Below are 27,002 nucleotides of genomic sequence, written 5' to 3' on the forward strand. Positions count from 1 at the left end.
CTTGCAACGCTGTGAGCCAGTGGCCATCAGAGGGTGAGTATATCAATATTTTTTTAGTCTCCTCTCCTTCAGACCCTGGGAACCATCCAGGATCGCTCCCTGCCCACGCTGTACCCGGCGTATAAGACGACCCCCGACTTTTGAGACGATTTTGCTGGGGTTAAAAAAGTCGTCTTATACGCCGGAAAATACGGTGTGTGTGTGTGTGTATATATATATATATGTATATATATATATGTATGTATGTATATATATATATATATATATATATATATATATATATATATATATATATATATATATATATATATATATATATATGTATGTATATATGTATGTATGTATGTGTATATATATTTATGTATGTATGTGTATATATATATATATATATGTAAGCCTAGGGTTGGTAATGCAGCAACTAAAGTAAATGCAAGTAAAATTATTTGAGACATCTGTAGATCCATATTGAATCAGGAGCCCCATATAATGCTCCGTAAAGTTTATGATGGCCTCATAAGATGCTCCATATTAAAATATGCCCCATTTTATCCTGCTTAAAGGTTAATAATGGCCCTATAAGATGCTCCAAAGACACATTTGCCCAATATAATGCTGCACAAATGCTGATTATGGCGCCGTAAGATGCTCCATACAGACACTTGCCCCATATACCGTAATGCTCCACAAACGTTAATTATGGCCCCATACAGACACTTGCCCCATATAGTGCTGCACAAACATTATGGCCCCAGAGATGCTCCATACAAACACTTGCCCCATTTGCTGTTGCTGCGATAAATAAACAAACATACACATACTCACCTCTCCGTCGCTCAGGCCCCCGGCACTTTCAATATTCACCTGCTCCTCATTCCGGCGCCACTCCATCTTCATCTTCTGCACTGACTTTCAGGCAGAGGGCACGCACTAACCACGTCACCGCGCCCTCTGACCTGAGCGTCACTGTAGAAGACACTGAAGACGGAGCAGCGCCGGAACGGGGAGCAGGTGAATATCGCGCAGCGCTCCCCTCCCCGTTATACTCACCTACTCCTGGCGCGGTCCCTGCAGGTCCCCAGCTCTCTGGTGCCCCAGCTTCCTGTACTGAGCGGTCACAGTTACCGCTCATTACAGTAATGAATATGCGGCTCCACCTCCCATAGAGGTGGAGCCGCATATTCATTACTGTAAAGAGCGGTACCATGTGACCGCTCAGTACACGAAGAAGCTGGGGCGCTAGGGAGTGGGGGACCTGCAGGGACCGTGCCAGGAGTTGGTAAGTATAATTAGACAGCCCACGCTCCCCTCTCCCCTGCAGACCCCTGGGTATGACTCGAGTATAAGCCGAAGCCGAGAGGGGGGACTTTCAGCCCCCAAAAATGGTCTGAAAATCTCAGCTTATACTCGAGTATATATGTGTGTATGTATATAAATATATATTAGTCAGATGTAGATGTTTTCATATAAACAATCTAAAAATGGAAATAAAGACAGTTGGCCATAAAAGTAGAAAAAAAAGTGACAATTGCAGGAAACTTAAAATAATATCAAAGTATGTTTCAGGAGTTTTAAAAGAAAAATTCTGATCAGTCAGTTGGAAACAGATTATTTGCATTGCATGTCTACAGGCTTTTCAAACTACAGCAATATACGTGTATGGCTAGGGTCACAAGACAGTATAAAACATTTTGATTCACAATAGTGCTGTCATGTTTTTGTTTTTCTCACTCGTGATCCGTGTGCTGTCAGCTTTGTTTTTTTTTACAGCAGCAGCTATTAATCTTTTACAGGACTATTTACCTATGCTACAGAGTTGTAAAGTATCAGTTAAAATCGGATGCTACACTCTGGCTCCCTATGGCATTTGATTTTTTCTGACATCCATCCTATTTCAGAGTGAATTCGTGCATGCTTCGAATTTTATTTATTTTATTTTTTTCACTGTCAGATTCTGTCAGTGAAAAAAAAACAATCAGCACCCTCCCATTGAATAACATTGATCAGTGTGCTGTCCAATTAATATCTCAGCACTTCTAGAGCAAACTACCTTGTGCGTTTTTAAGGAAATAATACAGACCACTACTTCCTCCCATTGCATACCCACCCCATTCTCTCAGAACATTCTTTTATCAGTCATCATCAGCATACAAACCTTTTCAGATGCACATCTGATTACATAAATTGGATTCCATTTAATATTCATAAAATACGAAATAACACTTATTAGTTCTGTACAATCCTCTTCTTATAACCCATCTACTTGAGGTGTTTAAAAAAAAAAAAAAAAAAAACTTTGTTTGTTTAAAAGAGATGTCTGTAATGTGTTCGTATTGCCTCATCTGCATTGTGCACAGGATTGGAATAAGGGATGATTGTCTATTCTCCACTAATATTCTCCTTTCTTCATTTTAAAGGGATCACTAAAAACTATTCTACTTGTACACCAAGTATCCTTACGTGCCCTGATGGGATTTGTGATGCTGTGGAGAAAAAAGACTCTAAAATCTGTCCCCAGGATTGCACAAGTGCGTCTTTTATTATTTTACATACTTTCTCTGTTTGACAGAATAGTAAACTGGGCCTTGATGAACTTTCTTGGTGTTGGCTAAAAACCTCATTCTCCTCTCCAGGGTTTTAAATGAAGCAGGTAGAGAAATGCTGGTTAGTGTGGCCATAGAATGTGCCCAACTAATCTATAATAGACCCTATACTTCCCTCCATTGCCGCCATCAGTAGAGTCCAAGACTACTGCTTCTGCCCATCTCGCTACAGGAAAGAAAGGGTTGTCTGAATGCCTACCCTATCAGAAGAGAAGAATACAACCATTCAGCCTAACGTTTATAGCTGAAGTGACCGTCATCTCTTAAAAAGCATGTGGCATATGGAGTTATGGTGCCATGAATTGTATCGTTCTTCATTAACATTGCATTGGCCTTCTCAAGGGAGCACAAACTTCACTTTCAAAGACCATTTCATGGGGCAGTAATACCATATCTCCTCTGTTTTTTTTTTTTATTTTAGTTCTTAAAAAAATGGCACGTTAAGTCTGCCTCAATAGAGGTACCCCAGCCATATTATGGATCACAATTATCTAGAACAAATCTAAAGAGTGTTACAACTAGATGAATGGATTGCTTTGCGCAACCCCAGACCATGGTCCAGTGCCAGCTCTGCCTGTGGACAGAAGGTGCACAAATTTTCTTATCCTCGGGAACCCAGGCTGGGCTTATGACTAGCTGGGCTGGCGAGACATGATTTGTGCACCGTAGGGGTGATGGCTCGCCAGGTTGGCGAATCAAATGCTGCATCAGGGAACTTGGAAGCTCAGTAAATTTGCACAGTTCCTGTCTATAGCTGGAGAGCATTGACCTGGACCATGGATCAGGGTTGCACAAAGCAATCCATTCATCTGTAGTCCCTACTGTAGACATTACCATTTAAAGTGTCTTTATTGTACTGGAGCATTATTATTCTTTGACATAAATTAACTGATAGACTTTCACCTTTACGGCTCAGTCATGTCTCCCTCCATTATCAACCGTTTATGGAAAATCTAATGGAGCTGTCTAACCTGAGGGTTTTGTTTCTCTTTGGGATTCAGAATTGGCAATCATAGGCGGACATGATCCAGGAGTTCCTGGAATAAAAGCAGGTCATGGCACCTGTTACTGCATCCTCCCGGAAAAATGCTACTGTGAAAAGGATATTGAGGAGGGTAAGAAACTTTCTCTAAATGTACAGGCAATTTTAAAACATAAATGCAAGTTGTGGTATTGATCCTGAATTGCACCCTATGTATTGGAACAGAGCTGGATTCCATGCAAACTTTATAGCTGAAATTTGCCATCATTCTTCCAGGCTCAATTTGCATGGATAGACTTATAAAATTACAGATAAATGGTTTTATTGCAATAAATATGTGGTTAAAAAAAACCTTGGAAAATAAATTGGTTTACGAATATATCCGGTTTCTTTTACAGTTCAGTTGTGTGATGACGCCTGCAAGACTGTTATCGCTTGTGGAGTCTTCCTGTCCTTTATCATCTCTGTGCTGTTGTCCTCATACTTTATTCACCGATACCACAAAAATTCACCAAAACCCCCTATAGCTTCTGCTGAGATGACCTTCCGCCGACCAGCTCAATCTTACCCAATCAGCTACTCAACAAATGCCCGGCGACCATCTCTAGATTCCATGGAGAATCAAGTCTCAGTGGATACATTTAAAATACCAGTAGGTTTCTTAGCCCAATATTACATTACACTTTTAGATAATCATAAATAGCTTGTTTACAGGGTTATTCTCAGAAACAAAAGTATAAGAGGTGAGCATTCACACCTCCGCATCATTAACGACTGGGAATTGCTGGGATCTAGAGCTCAAATCTCAAGATCACCGGCCACCATCAGTAATTTATCCTCTATCCCATGACATTTGATTCAGGGAATAACCCTATGAATACTATCTATCTATCTATCTATATATTATATTATATTTCTGGGACTGTGAAGTGGTTATTTCAGGTGTAAAGTTTAGACCATTTGGTAGTCCTGGTGATCTGGGTAGTCTAGAAGGACCTGACTCCCAGACATTCTGAAATGCAGAGGCAGTGACAGGTAATTTAAACGAGTTTCTTTTAAATAACAATGGCTCATGTGTGCTGGTAAAACAAAAACAAAAAAAACACAAGTGGCATACTGCTAATCGCAGCAGACCATGTGGATTCTGTAAGGCCTTGAGTTGGAGAAACCTCAGCTGCTCAATTTTCAATATCCATCCTCAGAATGCAGATATAGTGGAATACAGTAGTGGTACAGGATGTGCACCAGCAATTGGCTGGTAGCCATCCTGCAGGTGCTCACACTATAATAAATGCCTATCAGCTACAAGCTGATTTGCACACGTTCCCTTTTTAAGAGCAGGGCTGTCGGAAACTATGGTGCAAACACCAAGAAGTAGCAGGAGCATGCTGGGGAACCATGCTGTCGGGTGGGCAGTAAGCCGGCATCCTTGCATGGACACCATGAAGGGGCACAGGAAATAGTGCTACAAAAACCTTTTAATTTAAAGACCAAATAAAAATTTTGGCTATAATATTCTGATTGGACCTTTTGGAGGACTTCCAGAAAAGTTGTGTGATGCTGAGTCACTTCTCACGAACAAACCATGAGTCCGTTTTAGTCAAGGAGTTCGAACGCAAAAGCCAGGAGGTTACATCCTAAATAGAGGGAAGAGACAAGGGCTTAGACAGGTAAAGGTCTGAGGTCACAATATCAGGAGGAAAATAGATCAGAGCAAAGGGGCTTGGCAAAATGGATGGCTAGAATGAAGTCCAGAATCAGGTGGCAAAAACGTTCCACAAAGAAAGCCCAGAGAGAGAAACCACACGGCTAAATCTACGTCTGGCAGAAATCTGGGACTGAACACCTGAAGGCCGCCCAGCACCTGCCAGTCTCAGATTGGACAGCTGAGCTGTCGGTGAACACACTGACGGATCAGCACGGCCCTGCATCAGATTGAATGGCTGAGACGTCAGCAACTGCATCCCAGACACACTGAGAGGTGTAATTATGACAGGTTGCAAATCTAGAGGTTAATGTTTTTATTGGAAAATATTGTGGTACAGTATATTTACATATGCATTTTTTTTATTTACATGTCCACAAAGTTCAATCAAGGAATGGAGGATAATTAAATCTCCCTCTTTAATTTTAATGTCTTTTTGCTGCTTTACAAATAAGCATCAACGTACCATATTTTGCGGATTATAAAACCATAAGAGTGCACCTGAAATTGTGGGGAGAACAGTTGCGATGGAGTGGGATCCCAGAGGCATGGTCGCTCTGCTACAGGAAGCTAGCAGTGGCGGCAGGAGTGAGGCGATGCTTCCGAGATCTGTCTACGCATGCGCTGAATCATTTTCCCTAAGTCCACCGCAATAAAAACGATGGCAAGTGTGGGGACTCCGACGACATTTTGTGAAAGTCCAGGGCCCACCAAAGTCTCACACCGCTGAACATCCCCTACAACTAGCTCGGGGGCCCAGGCATCGCCCTACTGCTGTCACCACTGCAAGCTTCCTGCAGCACCGAGCCTCCCACCTGGGATCCTCCCACCTGGGATCCCGCCCCACTGCAGTCGCCCTCCCCAATAAGCTTCATTCGGATTATAAAGCGAAAAAATTGAAAAGTATGGTATTTAGTAAAAGGTAAGAATTTCCAAATTGATTTACTTTCTCTTTTTTCATTTACAGGAAGATCCAAAGTGGGAATTTCCAAGGAAAAACTTGGTTCTGGGTAAAACTCTTGGTGAAGGAGAGTTTGGTAAAGTTGTTAAGGCAACAGCATTTCGGTTGAAAGGGAAAGCTGGTTACACTACAGTGGCTGTCAAAATGTTAAAAGGTAAGACTAGAAAATTGTCACATTTTTGTACATAAAAACAATGACATAATCTGTCCCCACAACCAACCAATTTTTCCTCTTGTAGTATCAAATGCCAGGGATTTTGACATATTGTTTGTACAATATTAATTTTGGCCAATGATACAATGGCGGCCATGATGTAAAGTGACCTTGACAACCTGCTAAGCTTGAAGCCAAACTTAGTGAGTTAAATCTACTGAGGCCATACGCTGCTTATTAACTGTATGATACTAATACATGAAAATAATATTGGCATGTACAATGATTGTTCTTTGTTAAATGACTTTCCTTACAGTCCCAAAACTCAGAGCCCTGATAGGAACACTCTTCCAAAGTGCTTGGAGGTCTTGTGATTCTCTCCTAATATCAGATTTTAGATGGAAAAAAGATTGGGAATTTTGGATTTTGATATTCCCTGTTCTAAGGAAAATTCTCTATCCCATTATGGGTACCTTTTTGCATTATAGTACCTGCAAATGTTCCTTCTATGGCAGGGGCTTTGGTTACTGAAATCTAGAGAAGTCCAGGTGTGAATTTTTTTGGTCAAACATTCCCAATGTACTATGTTTACTTTTTAATTTGAGGAGAAGGGAATTGATCCTCATCCTGAAAAAATTGTAAAAAAGAATTAAAACTAAATTTGGTCCTCATGTTTTTACACAGAAAGTGCCTCCCAAAGTGAATTACGGGATCTTCTTTCTGAATTTAACCTCTTGAAGCAGGTTAATCATCCACATGTCATAAAGTTGTATGGGGCTTGTACACAAGATGGTAAGTGCGTCCCATCATACATATATCCCAGGATATCATTCTTCAGTTAGATAGATCAGTCTAATGTTCTCATATTGCAGTAGCTAACTATTAAAATTCTGTACATTACAGATCCTCAACAAGCTTAGTTACTGTATGTGCTGCTTATAACAAAAATTAGGAATATTTATATTTATATAATTGCCTTGTAATGTTTTCATTTCCTGTTCTATCCAGATGTCACCGTATCCCAGAATTCCAAGCAGAGGAAGTTCAGTGCCTGCCATATTGGGACACCCAAGTGATGGTTGTCTCAATATGGAAACTGCTGCTGGTATCAACCTATTGCGTGGTACCACTCACTCACTCACTCACTCACTCACACTCACTTACTCAGCTTCTTGCGCAATACCACCAGCAGAACACTGTCGCGAACACGCCGCCGCCGGGATCGGCCGAATGATTCACTGATTGCTGCCATCTTTGTACAGGAGGAGTGCATGCGCAGTTTTAATGTGACCGCTGCTATGTGTCTGCACAAAGATGCCAGCTGTCTGATTTACTGCACCTGCGCGAATTACACGTAGGTGCAGTGAATCATTCAGCTGATCCCAGCTGCAGATGCGCGACATTTCTACAGGCAGAGGAAGCCGATCACATTAAAGGGGTTTTCCCACGAACATAAGTTTCTTTTTAAAAATTGACTGTCTGACTGTGTACGGAGCATACCTCATCTGCTGGGCAGGGGAGGAAGCAAAAGATAATACTGACATACAACAAGGGATCACAGTGGATTCATTTTGTGTTTTTAAAAAATATTTTACCTCACAAAATGTATCCTCTCTGATCTCCTACTGTAATGTCAGAAGCTGTGGTATGTTCGGAACACTGTCAGACACGGACAATTTTTAAAATGAACTTTTGTTCGTGGGAAAACCCCTTTAAAAAGCAAATATCAACGCCAACATGGCTCCTCATAAAAAGTATGCCAATGACAATGAAAGGAAAGCAGCAAAGGCACAACGTCGAAGACAACAAAGGGCAAATGAGACTCTTGAAGAGCAACACCATCGCTGGGACAAAAAAACAATGCATATAAGCGTAGGCGTCAATCACATGAGTCCCCTGATGCAAAAGTCATTAGATTATCACAGGATGCCATTAGGCAACAACAGCACCGCATGCCTGCGCCCATCGTGACATTACCGCCCTCCAGATGAGATAGCATCGGCCCTCCTTCTAGTGGTAGAATAAAATAGGTAGATGATTGGAAAACTACTGAATAGTTTTATCTTCTCTAATATTTTCTGATTGTTTTTTCCCCATGTTTGATTCAGGCCCCCTCTATCTCATAGTAGAATATGCAAAGTACGGTTCATTACGTAGCTTCCTAAGGGAAAGTCGCAAAGTAGGACCAAGTTCTGTAGGCGGTGATTCAAATCGGAATTCCAGCTACTTGGAAAACCCCGATGAAAGAGCGCTGACCATGGGAGACCTCATTTCCTTTGCATGGCAAATATCCAGAGGAATGCAATATTTGGCAGAAATGAAGGTATGTAAAACTGTCGTACATTATGCATATGTAACTATTCTATATTATGTGAATTGGTTACTGTCTGATATCAATGCTCTCTATAGGTAGTGGCCGATTCATCAAACGAGCTATGCCACTTGTTTTAATCTTTTTTTTTTTTTATTATTTTTTGTTACAAAACTTTTGAGCATTATTGTGACATTTTGTGTGTTTTTGTCATGGATAGATTTTCTTACTTTTTGAAAAGAGGGATGAGTTCCACCAGGAGCAGTTTGGCTGAGCTTTCCCAACAAACTTCAGTGAATGCCACAAAAATGTTTTTGTACCATGGTGCTTGAGAGCTGAAAGATGCGCCAGTCAGGCCACAGTGTTTTCTTTTAAAAACACACGTTCTTAACTTCCTTTATCCTGTATTACACAACCTTATCCACTGTAAGCCAAAGATCAAAAGTACCTATTGATTCCAACAGGAATACTCATTTGTAATCATAAATAATATTTTATTACTTTTATTCTCAATCTGATGGGTTTCCAACAAAACCCCATATTTGGATTGTGTAGATTAAATAGATACATTCTGAATTTTAAGAGTTTTCTGGGATTTCACAAAATCTGCCAATTTGAATAAGAAAAATAAAATTTAAAAATAGAGAAATAATCACTTGGCATTGCGTAACCCGCTGCCCCAGCGCCACAACACTAGTAGATAGTCCCAACTGGTTTGACAGTGAGCAAATGTCCCAGCGATGTCACTGGACCACTGCAGCCAATTACTAACCTAACATCCAAAAGTAACAGTGATTGGACAGAGCATGATCCATGCAGGACTGAAAAGGAGCACAGAAGCAGCAGTGCTGGAGTGGCACTGGATTCAAGAAGTAATTGTCATTTATATTGCTTTTTTCATAGCTTTACTTACTTTATTTCAGATTTATTTAAATCCCAGAAAACTGTACAGAGGAGAATGGAGTGAATGGAATGGAAGTAAACATGATAAATACCATTAGGGTCCAGCTGAAAAAGTGAAAACAAAGTTACAAATCTGTCTGGTATAAAGTTATGAGCTTAAATCGTAGGGCTCTTTCAGACATCAGTGTGTCCGGTATGTACCTAAGACACATGTAGAACCATTCAAGTGAATGGGTCTTTACACATCCAGAATACGTTGACGTGTTCGTTTAACAGCAGCACTGGCTACAAAACGTCCCACACATGTGCACACTGATGACACGTTGATGACATCTGTGTGCCGTCAGTGTGACTCATAGCGGCGCCTGGGAAGCAGCGGTACTGTTAGCGCTGTTCCCCAGCGCCAGGTGCTGAAGACAATTCTCATCATTCTCCCCTGCTTGTGCTGCGATCAGCACTAGCAGAGGAAATGTTGAGTTGTATTCAACTGATGAGAGCAGGCAGCGGCTGATGGGACTGCTACTCCCATCAGCCTACACCTGCTGCCGCTAATAACAGTGAGAGCAGGCGCCTGCTAATGGGAGTATTCATCAGCCGGCGCCTGTGCTATAAATAGTAAAAAAAAAACAGCGTCAGTTCCCCAGTGTTTTTAATAACCAGCCAGGCAAAACTGACATCAGCAAGGCTAATTATCAAGAATAGAAGTTTCCCTACTGTTTTTTTTTAAATAAAAAGCTTTAAACTGCTTGGGGTGCCCCCATTTTTTTACAAACAGCCTTGCTAAAGCAGACAGTTGGCTGCTGGTATTCCCAGGCTGGTAAGTGGTAATGGATATTGCCCCCCCAGTCTGAGAATAGCTGTCTGGAGCCACCCAGAAAATACACATGTTTTAGATGTGCCAATTCTGGCGCTTTGCCCTGCTCTCCCCACTTGTGCTGTGGGAAAAACCGGGCAAAAAATAACAAACACCGTTAAACTCACCTAACACCCATGCCATTGAAGCCCTCGTCTCTGGTAATAAAACAAAAATAAAAAAACTACCATATCCCTCACGTGTTCGTTGATCAGTCACATGCCGTAATCCATGTCTGGGGATAAATGGGTTTTAATCTGGACGGTGCCAGGATGTGACCATTCAGGCTGAGGACTGAGCTGCTGCGAGCTCAGCCTTAGTGACTAGCAGTGACCTCATTGAAGTTACGTGGGTTCCGTGGGTCACTGAGGCTGGGTCACTAAGTTACCTTGGGTTACTGAGGCTGTGTTCCTGGGCTGAACTGTGGTGACCTCAGCACCGTGAGGAAAAAGTCAGTGAAATTCTCACGGTGATCTGCATTGAACTATCTGACTTTTTCTCACAGCGCTGAGGTCACCGCGATTCAGCCTGGCCGGGAACTCTGCCTCAGTAATCTACAGTAATATTTATTTATTCACAGCTCAGTCAGTGGCAGAATACTCCCATCAGCCACCTGCTGCTCTCATGGTTATCAGTTGAATACAACTCTCAACATTTTCCCCTGCTCGTGCTGATCACAGCAGGGGACAATGATGCAAGCTGTCTTCAGCAACAGGGAACAGTGCTTACTGTACCCCTGCTCCCCAGGCGCAGGTACATGTGATACTGTTGTAGCACACGGTTGCCCCACACATGCCAAAAAAATTACACACACGGACACCTATCTCCGGTACTGGTTTTTCCAGTACCAGAAATATCCAAAAATGTGAAAGAGTCCTAAGGCTGTGCGCACGTTGAGTGTTTGCTTGCAGAAATTTCTGCAAAGTTTCTGCATCTCTTGGCAGGAAAAACACTGCAGCAAAAATGCGCGTTTTTGTATGCTTGCTGCATGCATTTTTGTACAGCAGTTAAGACTTTTTTTGAGCTACAGTAAATAAAGAAATTTTTTTAAAAAGTTTTGTGATGTAATTTCTTGGCTCAACACCACTTTTTTCATGCTGATGAAGTGCGGCATCAGGGTAATGGGTTTAGGGCAGCAGCTGACATTGACACGTAGCTCTGCGCTTAGTAATCAAAAGGTGTCAACAAACACACAAACCTACACCCACATTGTCACCAGCCTATGTAGGAGCGTTAATAGAACGAACATACATAGGCTGTAATCAGACAGCAACTGTTACTTTTAAAGATAAAAAAAATGCTTGGGCTCCCGCATAATTTTAATAACCAGCAGAGGGAAAAACAATGGCTTGGGGCAGATGTTTATAGCCTGGGAAGGGAGTAATACCTATGGAGCTTCCCAGGCTATTAATATCAGCTCATAGCTGTATACTTAGCCATTATTGGCTATTAAAATGGGGGAGCCCCCCAAAAAAATGACGTGGGGTACCCCTATAATAACCTGCAAAAGCTATGCAGACAGCTGATATTAATAGCCTAGGAAGGGGCCATGGATATTGGCCCCTCCCAGACTACAAACATCGGCTCTCGGCCGCCCCAGAAAAGGTGCATCTATAAGATACGCCGATTCTGGTGCTTAGCCTCGCTTTTACGACTTGCCCTGTAGCAGTGGCAAGTGAGGTTCATATTTGTGGGGTTGATGTCATCTTTGTATTGTCAGGTGACATCAAGCTCACAAGTTAGTAATGGATAGGCGGCGTGTATAAGACACCTATCCATTAGTAACTCCATAGTGAAATTGTATAAAAACAGACACCCAGAATAAAATCCTTTATTTGAAAGAATGACACAGACTCCTTTAATAATCTTAATTAAACCATACTCTCCAAACGCCAAATCCACCGACTCATGATGTGACTGTTCTACATGCGAGTACAAAAAAGGAACCGCATCCCATCCAGGTGATGAAAGATTAAAAGAGCTTTATTTTGCCATGATGCAACGTTTCGACCATTATAGGTCTTTATCAAGCATGTGCAAAACATAAAATGGCAGCCTTGTATAGTGTGGTGGCACATGCACACCAATCACTCACAAGGTACTGCCCAGTTTTCTTAAATACAAAATATACACATAATAGATCATTACATTTCTAAACACCATATTCCCAATATATAATCAAAATCGTTATTACATGAAACGCATAAAAAGAAAAAAACTAAACAAAGAATTTTGCACACAAAAAAATCAGTATCAGAAAAACAACCAATCACATACAGATCAAGGAATGTTGTTATAGAAACCAAATCCCAATCAGGACTCACCCCCTTGTTTATGTATCTAACCAATCATTGCCCACAATATCCTTGGCTCTCAAACCGGCTAATCAGTGCTACTTACACTACCACATGATCAAGTTACATGACCGCTACCCGGGACACTGATCCAGGTTCCAGCACACTCAGGGGAACAAGCGTCCTATTTTTCCCATGGTGATATTATTATTAATTATTATAGCGCCATTTATTCCATGGCGCTTTACATGTGAGGAGGGCTATACATAATAAAAACAAATATAATATAATCACCTAGCAACAACTATATAAAACTACTCATACGAAAGGCGACATTATGCACGCTAATATATATGTTCCCAATGAACAATAACCCCAGACAAATCTATGACGATGGACATGCATATCTGTAGCTCTGATCGAAATACAAAATTATGAATTATACAGTGTATATAGCCAACACACGCAGATCTACCCATCTGGACCTGACCTCGCCTCCCTACTTAACAAAATCCCACACTGTCTGTCTGCCATCTCGGCCTTCTTTTCCTCTCGCTTTCTAAAACTGAACATGATAAACTTACCTGGAGCAGCCAGTGCCAGGCAGCAGCTGCCAAGGCAAACAGGATCATGGGGTGCATTAAAAGAGGTTTGAATACTCATGATGAGAGCATTATACTGCCTCTGTACAAATCCCTAGTTAGACCGCACATGGAGTACTGTGTCCAGTTTTGGGCACCGGTGCTCAGGAAGGATATAATGGAACTAGAGAGAGTACAAAGGAGGGCAACAAAATTAATAAAGGGGATGGGAGAACTACAATACCCAGATAGATTAGCGAAATTAGGATTATTTAGTCTAGAAAAAAGACGACTGAGGGGTGATGTAATAACCATGTATAAGTATATAAGGGGACAATACAAATATCTCGCTGAGGATCTGTTTATACCAAGGAAGGTGACGGGCACAAGGGGGCATTCTTTGCGTCTGGAGGAGAGAAGGTTTTTCCACCAACATAGAAGAGGATTCTTTACTGTTAGGGCAGTGAGAATCTGGAATTGCTTGCCTGAGGAGGTGGTGATGGCGAACTCAGTCGAGGGGTTCAAGAGAGGCCTGGATGTCTTCCTGGAGCAGAACAATATTGTATCATACAATTATTAGGTTCTGTAGAAGGATGTAGATCTGGGGATTTATTATGATGGAATATAGGCTGAACTGGATGGACAAATGTCTTTTTTCCGCCTTGCTAACTATGTTACTATGGACAAAACAGAATTCATCATCTTTCCCCCATCTCACTCTACCCCTCCAGCAGACCTATCCATCAATGTCAATGGCTGCTCACTTTCCCCAGGTGCCTCGGGGTGATCATCGACTCTGCCCTCTCTTTCAAGCCACATATCCAAGCCTTTGCCTCCTCCTGCTGTCTCAAACTCAAAAATATTTCCTGGACCCGTTCATTCCTTGACCTCGATACCACAAAAACAATAGTGCATGCCCTTATCTCCCACCTTGACTATTGCAACCTTCTACTCTCTGACATCTGACAGCGTTATCTCGCAGCGCTCTGACAGACTGTCTTACCTGTGGTTGTGTAGGCGCCGATAAGAACCGGAGAAAATAGAAGAGAAAAAGATGTAAAAAATAGGGAAATCCCAAGAAAATATGTAAAGTTTGAACTTTTTTAATGTACACAACAAATCAAAACAACTGCCGATAAGAACCACTGCGCGGGTGTTTCCCAGGCTGTCACACAGATGAAAGGGTGGGAAACACCATAGAAAGACGGTAAGACGCAAAACAAAAACTCAGCAAATCCGCAAACATTTTTACACCTGCGTTTTTGCTGCGGATTTGACTGACTCAATTAAGTCAATGGGTGTATAAAAGAAAAATGAATTGACATGCTGCAGAAACAACGCACTACACATAAGCACGGAAATTGACAAATCTGAATTGTTGTGCACATGATCAGTAATTGAATTACCTTGCACAAGGATTCCATTGCGTTTTTGGACCATTTGAGAGCAGAAAAAACGCCACAAAAACTCATCATGTGCACATAGCCTTAGGCTAGGTTCACATTTGTGTAGGGCAGAGCTGCGGAGGGCTGCGTAGCTCCTCCGTTAAGCCCCGCCTACCTCTTCCATTCAGCTCTGCCTACGTCGGCATGGGTCCTGCGTACCTATCTTTAACATTGGGTACGCAGGTCATGCGAATGTATGCAGATGCCTCCGCATGCATCATTTTGACGCTGCTCCAACCACAACAAAATGCAACATGTTGCATTCGGCGCAGCATCAAAACGACGCATGCGGAGGTATCTGCATACATCCGTATGGCCTGCGTACCCAATGTTAAAGATAGGTACGCAGAGGCATGCCGACGTAGGCAGAGCTGAATGGAAGAAGTGCAGCAGTGGGCGGGGCTTAATGGAGGAACTACTCAGCCCTCCGCAGCTCTGCCCTACACAAATGTGAAACGAGCCTTAGAGTTACATTCCCTCTTACCTGGTACCAGTATAATTTGACATGGCTGCAGAGCTATCTTCAATCAGCCCATTCTGTGGATATGCGAGATTTAGGCAAATTCTTCCAAAGATTTCCAATTTTGGGGCATAACATTTTTAACCCCTAGATTAGGTTTGCATAAGGGGGAAAAGGCTTTAGGAATGTAAGAAATAGATATTCCCACGTTTTCTCCAGCATGTGTAGAAGTTCTGTATGGAACCAACAATAGAGGCGCTGGCGCAATCCTTACTCTCTATACTGGTATTAGAAAATGTCTCCTGTGCTCTTGTAGCATAACAGACGTGGGGAAAAGTAAAGCTTTTCGCTCATTTAGAAGTTCAAAGGTTTTGTACGTTTTCTGTTCCTATGTGGCACAAAGGGAAAGACAGGAGAAACCCTCTCCCATTCCTGTATGAACCTCCCGGCAGGAGGCAAAGCCAAGCATTTGTAGTGATGTTGAATGGTTATCTAACCAAATATGTTGCTTTTATTACAATCTTGTGATATATTTTATCTAGTAAATCTAGCTAAATACTTCTTGTTTTACCAGCTTGTTCACCGAGATCTGGCAGCCCGAAATGTCCTTGTGGCAGAAGGTCGTAAAATGAAAATATCTGACTTTGGTCTCTCTCGTGATGTTTATGAAGAGGATTCGTATGTAAAGAGAAGCAAGGTAATCCCATTACCACTCCTACAATAACTCACTTTTCTGAGCTACAAATAAGGGGTCTTTACATACAGTAGCCCAGGACTATGATTGCAGATCTGATTTTTATGCTCTGATGACACAATTACAGACTGGTCAACAAATAATGGCATACCAAGTGGAATGGTTGTGATTTTCATATTTTCCTCTATCGCCTGGTATATGCTGGTTATTTTAATGCATGTAGCATAAATATTCAGCCATAAGTGTGGATAAAGTTATAAGGCAGAGATTAATTTATTATATTTCTCTTGTCTGTTGTAAATTTTGCATTTATCTACAATTCATGTGTATTTGAAGGAAAGGGTAACAAGTTATTCTCCCAAATCTAGAATGCTGATACTGTCTGTACTGCATAAAATAATGTGACATAAACTAGAAATGATCCTATTGGCATGTTGCTTGTAGGAAATGTTTTACATTCTGGAGAGTAAGTAAATTTTCTTCTCTTTTAGAATTTTGCCAACTTTTGTAAGGTCCAGGTATTTTACAGTTATTTTATTAATTAAAAAATGTAAATGTTTAATAACTTCCCTCTAATTTTCAGGGAAGAATACCAGTGAAGTGGATGGCTATAGAATCCTTATTTGATCATATATACACTACACAAAGTGATGTGTAAGTCTTTGATTTTGCTTCTTTCCGGACGTTTTTTTTTTTAATTTAGCCTGAATAATAAAACATAAGAGCCAATAATATAGTACAAATGTCTGGGATTTTTTCACTCTAGCAAGGAAGGCTTCATTCAGACTGCTTTGATGCAGCCACATATTAGCAAATCGTAATAGGTCTACACTTTCTAGCTTGACCGCAAATCTAATGACCCAATTAGCCAAATATCAGTTAAAGTCAACCTGTCACCAGGTTTGGCCAATAAGAGATATGAGCACCACCTTTCAGGGCTGATATACAGCATTCTGTAATGCTGTATATCTGCCCCCAACCCGACCTGCAAGAGAAGAAAAATAACTTTTATTATACTCCCCTGCGAGGCGGTCCGGTCTGATGGGCATCGCTGGTCTTGATCTCTATCCTCCTGCTTGCTTCATGTGGATGACTCATCGCTGCATAATTCAGTCTCCCCGGCACAGCACTCCTGCACAGGCATACTTATCTGCCCTGTTGAGGGCAGAGCGAAGTAGTACAGTGCGCAGGTGCCAGGAAAGGTCAGAGAGGCCCAGCACCTGCGCACTGCAGTACTTTGCTCTGCCCTCAACAGGGCAGATAAGTATGCCTGTGCAGGAGCGCTGTGCCAGGGAGCCAGTGTGGATGATGCAGCAACGCGTCATCCACACGAAGCAAGCAGGAGGAATGGCGATCATGGCGCTGGACCAAGAAGAGCGACACCCCTCGGACCGGACCGCTCCACAGGTGAGTATAATAAGTTATTTTTCTTCTCTTGCAGGTCGGGTTGGGGGCAGATATACAGCATGATAGAATGCTGTATGTCAATCCTGAAAGGTGGTGGCCGTATCTTATATCGGCCAAAACTGCTGACAGGTTCACTTTTAAGTGTAAGTGCATTTATTTTACATGTGTTTTTGATACTGCGGTTTCTGTTTCCTTTTGGTATGTCATATTTACTCCAAGATAAATTGACATTTTGCGGATCTCAAAAATGCACCGCAGGTCGGTTTATGCTACATAAAAAAAGCACAGTGGGCATGAGATTTCTATAAATTCCATCCACTTTAATTGAACTGTAAGACACTCCTTTTTTTATTGCGTAGTGCAAATAGCCAGCATCAAAAACCCATCATTGGAACTTATGTACGCATGACATCTTTTTTCACATGGATTGTGCAGCGGAAAACAACTGAAAAACCTATAGAAAATGTCCAAAAGAATATACGTTTCTAACAAGTTGCTGTGCATGGGTCTTTTCTTGTAAACTGCTTCTTTTCTGCCAAAAGAGCAGGTTTTGCCTGCAGAAAAAATGCAGCAAAAACGCAATATATGAACATAGTCTTAGGTGGCATCCAATAGGTGGCACTAGAGTTATATTTCTCTTCTTCTCTGAAGGGGCAATTTACAGACAGAAAAACACTGCAAAACACCGTGCTGGGACAGGCTAACATGGTTTGCCCTTTTACAAGCATTGGAATAGCTCCATTCTAGTAAACAGTAACCTCTTAGAACCCAGATCCCCACCTCGAAATACTGACATTTTTCATTTATATTGTAGGGGTTTTCCGTAAGTACTAATTACTGTGTAACATTTATATTTGTGCTATTTTTGGATAATAGGTGGTCTTTCGGAGTTCTTCTGTGGGAAATAGTTACTCTTGGTGGAAATCCATACCCAGGTATTGCTCCTGAGCGCCTCTTTAATCTTCTTAAAACTGGCTACAGGATGGAAAAGCCAGAGAACTGCAGTGATGAAATGTAAGTTTGGTGTCTTGTTAATTTCATCCTGGAAAGTATGATCAATAAGACTGTATTGCACAGAATAACCTCAGAAGCGAGTCCCCACGTCCGTGATATATATGAGCTGTCCGTTAGACGTCTGAAACCTCACCAACGGAAATATACCTTCATATTAAAGCATATTTATACAATTTTCAAAGATTTTTAATTTGTTGATGCGAGGGAAGAAAATTGCATTAATTTGACCTATGAATTTTTAGGTATAATCTGATGCTGAAATGTTGGAAGCAGGAGCCAGACAAAAGGCCAACGTTTGGTGAGATAAGTAAAGAATTGGAGAAAATGATGGTGAAAAGCCGGGTGAGTCCCAAAGGGCCATAGTATCAAGACTGAAATATATATTTCTCTAATCTAGTCCATACGAAAAAACATAAACAAAAAGGACTGGAAGGGGTACATGTAAAATTCTTTTAAGGTATATCAATTTTGTATGTAGCTATAAAAAAACATTTAACTGAAGAATGCAAGTGTAATGCTGAAAGATAGATAGATAGATATATGTGTGTAGGGGCTGTCCTCAGAACACCTGGGCCACCATAGGTTTTACTACCTGAATGGGGTGAGGGTAGAGGCATATTCAGTCAAGGCATGGGCAGTATTTGCAGATATAGTCAACTATGACAGCAATCTTCCCTTCCACGTAATTTCTTGATGGTTTAAATGAACATTAATGGAAATCTGTCGGTACAGAATGACTGTTGAAACCAAGCAGATGGCGTGGCCAATCACGGCGGTGGCAATCATTTAGATACACCTTCCCAACTGCTGGATTTCCATCTATCTCCACCCTTCTCTAGCCCTATGAAGTCAGAACTGTCAAAAAAGAGGGGGTGGAGATTGAGGGGAAACAAGCAGGTGGTAAGGTGTACTTAAATGATTGGCCCTTTGGTGAAGCACAGAGCGGCGGGACCTTGTGGCACAGAATGACTGTTAAAACGGAGTCCCTTCACAATCTATCACACAGCTACAGAATGTTAAATCTTCGCTGTTACACCATATACTCCCTATGACACCTACAGTGTGGAAAATAAGCATTTGATACACGGCCGATTTTGCAAATTTCCCTACCTACAAAGAATGGAGAGGTCTGTAAACTTTCATCTTAGGTACATCAAATCAAATGGTATGATTACACACATGGATTAATTTGCATTTTATTGCATGAAAGAACTATTTGCTTCAATAGAAAAATGGAACTTAATATTTGATACAGAAAACTTTGTTTGCGATTGCAGAGGTCAGATGTTTCCTATAGTTCTGAACCAAGTTTGCACACACTGCAACAGGTTTCAGCTACCTAAAAAGATTTTCTGGAGACTGGCTAGGCCACTCCAGGACCTTGAAATGCTTCTTACGGAGCCACTCCTTAGTTGTCGTGGCTGTGTGTTTCAGGTCATTGCCATGCTGGAACACCCAGCGATGACCCATCTTCAATGCTCTTACTGAAAGAAGGCAGTTGTAAGCCAAAATCTTGCTATATATGACCCCATCCATCTTCCCTGAAACTGTTGTCCTAAGCACCCCCCAAAAGTATGAGGTTTCCCCACCATGCTCCATAGTTGGGGTGGTGCTCTTGGGGTTATACTCGTCCTTCATTTTTCTCCAAACAGGGCAAGTAGAGTTGATACCAAAAAGTTCTATTTTGGTCTCATCTGACCACATGACCTTCTACCATGCCTCCTCTGGATCATCAAGATGGTCATTGGTGGACTTCAAACTGGCCTAAACATGTGCTGGCATCAGCAGGGGGACCTTGCTTGCCCTGCAGGAGTTAAATCCATGACCGCGTGGTGTGTTACTAACGGTAATGTTTGAGATTGTGGTCCCAGCTGTCTTCAGGTCACTGGGCTGATTCCTGATCTTTCTCATAGTCATCCTTATCCCACGAAGTGAGATTTTGAATGGAGCCCAAGACCGAGGAAGATTTTCATTTTGTGTGTGTTCCATTTTCTAATAATTGTGCCAGTAGTTATTCTATTGTCACCAGCTGCTTGCCTATTGTCCTGTAGCTCATCCCAGCCTTGTGCAGATGTACAGTTTTGTCCTTGGTGCCATTAGACCGCTCTATAGTCTTGTCCATGTTGGAGAAGTTGAAGTGATTGTGTGTGGACAGGTGTCTTTTATACAGGTAACTTGTTCAAACAGGTGCAATTAATACAGGTAATGAGGGCAGAGTAGGAGGGCTTCTGAAAGAAATACTAACATGTCTGTGAGAGCAGAATTCTTGCTGGTTGTCAGGTTTTCAAATGCTTATAAATAAAATATAAAAATAAAACAATGGGATTTCTCTGGTTTTGATCTTTAGGTTCTGTCTCACAGTTGAAGTGTACCTTATGTTTAAAATGTAAGACTACTCCATTCTTTGTAGGTGGGAAAACTTGAAAAATAGCTGTGTATCAAATACTTAATTTGATCACTGTAATACATGGCATGGCAGCCACAACGCCACCATTAATGACCCTGTTTATTTGCCAGGTGATCATAAATTAGAAACTGTACACAATCCTATGGTCATGGCTGCTTCCCTAGAAGGTTTCCACTGTATCCTTCTTCAGTTGTCATTGTATCATGATCCAAGTGCAGCTGCAGGTTTCCTGATCCAAACTTGCCAGAGTTATACATGTCTGCGGCTGTCAAGTTCCAGTTAGAACTGCAGCCAGTCCTGGGCATAATAGTCTGTACCCTGACCATGACCCACAGATGTCTGAATTCAGACTACTGACATCCTGGAACGTGCATCTGGTGCCTGAGATTTGTAACGCCAATGGCCAGTCGTGCTTTTGTCCATTTACTTGTCGTCTTAAACATATTGTATAATGTCTTTCTATTGTATGTAATTTCTTGGAAGTGTTTGTAACCTGTATTTTCTACTCTGCATTCTAGGATTATTTGGATCTTGCGGCCTCTACTCCTGCAGACTCCATGCTTTATGACGATGGCCTTTCTGAAGAGGAGACACCTTTGGTGGACTGTAATAATGCCCCAATTCCCAGAACTCTGCCCTCAACATGGATTGAAAACAAACTCTATGGTAGAATATCCCATGCGTTTACTAGATTCTAGCTACGCTTTCCAGTAGGACAAATTCCATCTATCTGAACGTCTCTAGAAATCTGCTTCTCAACACCAGGGCTGTGTGTCTAAGAAATCAAACTCTGCTTTAAAACCTGTTGACTTTGATTTGGAATCTTTTAAAATAATATATATATAGATTGTTTTTAGCAAGCAAAATTTAGATGCCAATGGTTAACTAATTCTGCAGTAATGTCAAAAACAAACGTAAGAAAATATTGAAGACATTTTCCATAAAATACATGCTAAAGTATAGGCTGGGACTTTATGTACATAATTGAAGGCTGAAATCCTAACCCATGTCAGACATTTTACAGTGGAGCAACAATACTTAATATATAAATTCCATAGAATATCTTGCTTAGACAATAGCTACCCCATAAGAGCATCATCTACTGTTCAGCGATCATTCCATTCATGTTCCTTGGCCTTTAGAGCAGTCAGTGTAATCTGCTAGTGCATCCAGTGAGTAGTAAGGTCGAGGCTTACAGAAATAAGAGTAGTGTGTAGGAATAATAAAGAAATAGTAGACACTAGGAGTTCATTTTATTTACGTAGGCAACAAACTATTTCCCTGAGCTTGAGCAATGAGAAGACACATCAATCATATGATTGTAGAAAGTTTACTAATGCTCTAGAAACGCTGGACAGATTTCTGTCTTAATATAAATGTTGTTGTTGGCCACGGCAACCAATCACAGAGCAGCTTCCATTTCTCAAACATAGAATCTGAAATGAAAGCTGTGCTGTGATTAGCTGTTATGGGCCACAGACAACTTTCCACACAGTCGCAAAAAGTTTCACACTGAGGCCTAAGCAACTTGGAAGAAAAAACTAGGGCATGATTTCTTAAATGTCCCAGAGAAAAACTAAACCAAATTTTATAAAAGAGACCAAACATTGAATTTCTTCTGTGTAACTGGATGATATTACATAGCCACAGTAGGCTAAACCCGTGGTTTTACCAAATCTTTCAGACTGTGAAAACTAATACCTGGTATCTACTTTAATATTGCTCAGGTGTATCCGAAAACTGTCCTAAAGTCTCCATGGCCTTGGTGCAACTTCTACATCTGCACCCTACAACTATGCCCTTGGTTCTTGACCTTAAATATCATGAAGACTTGCTGTATATATTTCAATTTGCTCTTTGTTATTTCAAAGGGTAAAAGTAGTCCTAGTGCGGACTTCCAATTTTCAAGTATTGTGGTAATTTAAAGAAACTTTTTTAATAACTTCTATTAAAGTTGACTTCTCCTACATTCTTGAAGTAGGAGACATAGCTATTCTCTACTTGATACCATATTATCGCACTAATAGTATCTTAATCTAACTTAATGACCATAAATATAATAATTTTATAATCTGTCAGAGTGAAGAATGTAGTTCATCACTTTTAGTAACGTTTTCTTCTAAACTTGGATGTATTCCTTCACGTATCTGATTCTATTCTAAGGTTTGCCTGTATAATTTAGGAAGTCTGAGATTACATCACTGGTAGTTTTTTGTAAGGTGCCACTGCATTTTACGTTGCATATCCATTTGACTGACTAGAATATCATGCAGTGGATAGTATTGAAGATCATATCCTAATCCTGTATAGAAGAGAATACACGGATTACAGATCAGCTCCTGATTATAGCCAGAAAACCATAGTTCAAAGAGATGACTACATATTAATCCTAGGAAACGGGTATTGTCAGACTGACTGTTCCAGGCTAGTATGGATAAAGGGAATCTGTCAGCAATTTTTTGCTATGTAATCTGAGAACAGAATGAGGTAAGGGTTAAAACACTGAACTCAACAACGTGTTACATGTCTGGCTGTGTGCTGTTGTTTACTTAGACTGAAGCTTTAATCACATTTTGATTAACATTGCTGTGATTAGCTGGGGCATGGGCAATTGTCCAACTCCGCCCCCTCCTGTGATAAGTGCCTCACTGCCTATAGACTGTTTGCCTACAGAGCATGGTTGGGGCGGGGCAGCTTCCACAGCTTTGCTGCATTGCTAAATTGAACCTCCTCTAATTGTGTCAGACCCAACGCACCCAGTAATTGATGTGATCCATTATTGGATTCAGGGTCTCTTTGCCTACATTATGCTGGTCTCAGATGAGGTACTAAAAACCTGCTGACAGATTCTCTTTATATACATGTCTTTGGTTTAGGATCTAAAACCTGCTAACAGGTTAGTTTTAGGTACAGGGAATCTGTTGCCAGGTTTTTGCAAGATGATCTGAGAGCAGCATAATGTAGGGACAGAAACCCTTGATTCCAGCAATGTGTCCCTTACTAAGCTGCTGGCTGTAATTTTGATAATCTGCTGATCAAACAGTGACATTTTCACTAGAGGACTAGTAAAGCTGCTGTCAGATAGTCCTCCATATTCATGAGCTGTGTATAACCCCGCCTCACCACTGATTGGCAGCTTTCTGTGTACACTGTACATGGGCATAGAGCTGCTGATCAGTGGTGGGGGCGGAGTTATATCGCACTTGGCATTCATAGAACTGCTAGATCAGCAGCAGATAAAACTGATTTTATTAAGATGACAGCAAGCAGCTCAGTAAGTGACACATTGCTTGAATCAAGGTCTCTGCCTACATTATGCTGCTCTCAGATGGGGTACAAAAAACCTGGTAACAGATTCCCTTTAAAGCGTGGAAAGAATCTGCATGGCATAACCTTACGGAATAAAAATCGAAATGTAGATTATTTCTACCAAATTTTGTCCATATATTCAACATTATCCAACATACATTGCACTAGTTTTAATAAGCAAAAATAATTTATAAATCTATAAATTTTGGTCATTTAATGTCTTGTGGTGGAGAGACGACCATACATATCATTAACAGGGTTGTATGATATTAGAAAAACCCGACTGCTAATAACGACATAACTCTTGTCAACGGGTTAGATTTGGTTATTACAGTTTTTCACTTCTCGAGTGTATAGGGCCAAGGTGCGATGCTACACACAACCACAGACAAAGGTGACATTATTTCCTAAATGCCGTGTCCAAGTTATTTTGCATTATGTTTTGTGAAGAATTGTTTTTTATGTTGTCTCTGGTATAAGTGTCTTGCTGTGTTGGTGACCTGCGACAGTAAGCAGAGTTCTTGCCAAAACTCCTTCATTTTCTGTTTCTGATTTTCAGTAATGAAAGAATCAGACTTGGGATTTTCCATTATTCTGTGTTTTATACCCATACACAATAAGGGGAAGAGTCTTACCAGTGTGTGTAAGAATATTAATATTGATTGACCCTGGATTCTAAAATCGCATACATTGGCCTCACGAAAACTCAGTCTTAACTTGCAACCTTACGTGGTGGACTTCCTCTTAGTATATTCTGGTTACCTTCGTGTTTCACAACCGCTTCAGACATAAGCCATTGATGTTGCCTTGAAAATGCAAAAATGTTAATTTATTTGTAAACCTATCAGATCCAAACGGTCTACTTTACACTGGAATCCATTACCTTGTCACATTACGAACCTCAAAGGTCATGATCCAGAGTTCTGTAAGCGAGGACTAGACCTTGACTTTGTGACTGTGCCCAATTATATAGTCTATTCCACTTTCCCACCAGATTTGATACATCTCCCTCATGAAATCAAACAGTGGTCCTTGGTATCTAATCTGATGCCTGCAAAATACAAAAACCTGATGAACATACAGCCCGTACACCATCTCAAGACTAGTCGGTACAAACCATATTAACCCTATGACTATTTGTCATATATGGATTAAGACGTGTTGTATAACAAATATATTAAAAACAATTTATTAATTACACAAAATACTACACATAGCAATACCATGTGGAAAAGGTGCCTCAAACCAATACAAGGGGGACCAAACTCAGGTAGGTAATTGGCAATTCTATCCATATGGAAAATTGTATTCATAGATAACATATTTTTTGCTTTTTTGGGGGGGTTATACTTGTAAAGAATTGTAGTCACAGAATTCTGCAAAGCTAGCAATACCTTGGCCTGGTTTACATCAGCCAAACGGATGTCCTAACAATTGGTCATGAATTACTAAACCCACAGTATATATTAATTAAAAAAAAAAATAGAGGCAAAGGGACAAGGCTCAGGTTCACTTATCTAGCCGGGACTGTTAGCAGGTAAATATTCAATTGTTCAAGTGTCATTTCTCTGGCTGTTCCGATGCATAGAAGAGCGTCATACTGGCAAGTTGGGCTTCTTTCACACTTCCGTCAGTACGGGGCCGTCACAAAGCGTCGGCGCGACAAACGTTGTTAAAATTCGGCACAACGTGGGCAGCAGATGCAGTTTTTCAACGCATCCGCTGCCCATTCTAAAGTCCCGGGGAGGAGCTAGAGACGTACGGAAAAACGTTCCCTTGAACGTTTTTTCGTGACATCAGTCCACCAAAACAAGACTCATCCAGTGCACGACGGACGCGACGTATGGCCATACATCGCGAACCTTTGGCAATACAAGTCTATGGAGAAAAAACACATCCTGCGGGCAACTTTGCAGGATGCGTTCTTTCTCCAAAATGATGCATTGCGATGGAGGCCAAACGATGGAAATGTGAAAGAAGCCTTAGTGCAATTGTTTGCTCAATAGTAATATAGTAATAGTAATGGGTCTGGGACTGGTATATTGATTGAAAACTTAGTGATTAGAACATTTAGGATTTACTGTATTCAGAGCCAATTTTAGACAGTGGGGCCCTGGGCAAAAGTTTAAAGTGAGGCCCCAACTGCTCACATATTTCACCATCACACAAACGTTTCTGATTGTATTTACAAGCTCAGGCCAGTAAACGAGGGCGTTAAACAATATTGAAGTCGTTCGGCCTCCCTAGGGTAGGTGCACATGTTCAGTAATTGGCAGCGCCTTTGACTCGGCACATCTCTGCTGCATCTGAAGCACTGCCGGTTATTGAACGCAGGTGAATCAGCATGTGTTCATTGAAACGATTCACTGTGTCCAATACATTGTATGGGTGACATTTATCTTGCAGAGACTTGCGACTCCGCAAGATAAATAGACATGCTGCCATCTGGAAAGATACGCCACATGTCTGTTTCTGCAGGTAAGCCGCGGGCGTCTATGCACGCATAGTGGGCGTGGGATTTCTTCAAATCCCATCCACTATGCTGTAACATCTGGACGCTGTACAAGTACAGCGTACAACCCACAGCGTTTACTGACCATGTGCACCTACCCTTACTCTGGCTGAGGAAGATAGATTGGTGCAGGTAGTCCTCGATACAGTATAATGCAGGTACCATGTAGTAAAATGCACTCCTCATGGTCCTTGATAGAGTATAATGCAGCCCCTCTCAGAGTATAATGTAGTCCCATCATAGAGCATAATGCAGCCCCTGAGTATAAAGCAGCCTCCTCACAGTATAATGCAGCCCCACACACAGTTTAGTGCAGCACCCCCCCAAGCACAGTATAGTGCAGCAGATACACACTCACACACTATAATGCATACACACACTCACACACTATAATACATACACACTCACAC

The 27,002-nt window shown here is 41.2% G+C and overlaps 1 protein-coding gene across 1 annotated transcript in view; it reads left to right on the forward strand.

Moving 5' to 3' along the window:
* RET (ret proto-oncogene) overlaps nucleotides 1–27,002 on the forward strand; it is a 158,000-nt gene that overhangs the window by 124,532 nt on the left and 6,466 nt on the right. The window contains exons 9-19 of the mRNA XM_069753110.1: nucleotides 2,415–2,525; nucleotides 3,602–3,715; nucleotides 3,981–4,234; nucleotides 6,255–6,402; nucleotides 7,087–7,194; nucleotides 8,511–8,725; nucleotides 15,824–15,946; nucleotides 16,527–16,597; nucleotides 18,227–18,364; nucleotides 18,607–18,706; nucleotides 21,290–21,437. Of these exons, the coding sequence (XP_069609211.1) occupies nucleotides 2,415–2,525; nucleotides 3,602–3,715; nucleotides 3,981–4,234; nucleotides 6,255–6,402; nucleotides 7,087–7,194; nucleotides 8,511–8,725; nucleotides 15,824–15,946; nucleotides 16,527–16,597; nucleotides 18,227–18,364; nucleotides 18,607–18,706; nucleotides 21,290–21,437 (1,530 nt within the window). The remainder of the gene's footprint in view (nucleotides 1–2,414; nucleotides 2,526–3,601; nucleotides 3,716–3,980; nucleotides 4,235–6,254; nucleotides 6,403–7,086; nucleotides 7,195–8,510; nucleotides 8,726–15,823; nucleotides 15,947–16,526; nucleotides 16,598–18,226; nucleotides 18,365–18,606; nucleotides 18,707–21,289; nucleotides 21,438–27,002) is intronic.

Source organism: Ranitomeya imitator, chromosome 2, assembly GCF_032444005.1.
Source record: "Ranitomeya imitator isolate aRanImi1 chromosome 2, aRanImi1.pri, whole genome shotgun sequence".
NCBI lineage: Eukaryota > Metazoa > Chordata > Amphibia > Anura > Dendrobatidae > Ranitomeya > Ranitomeya imitator.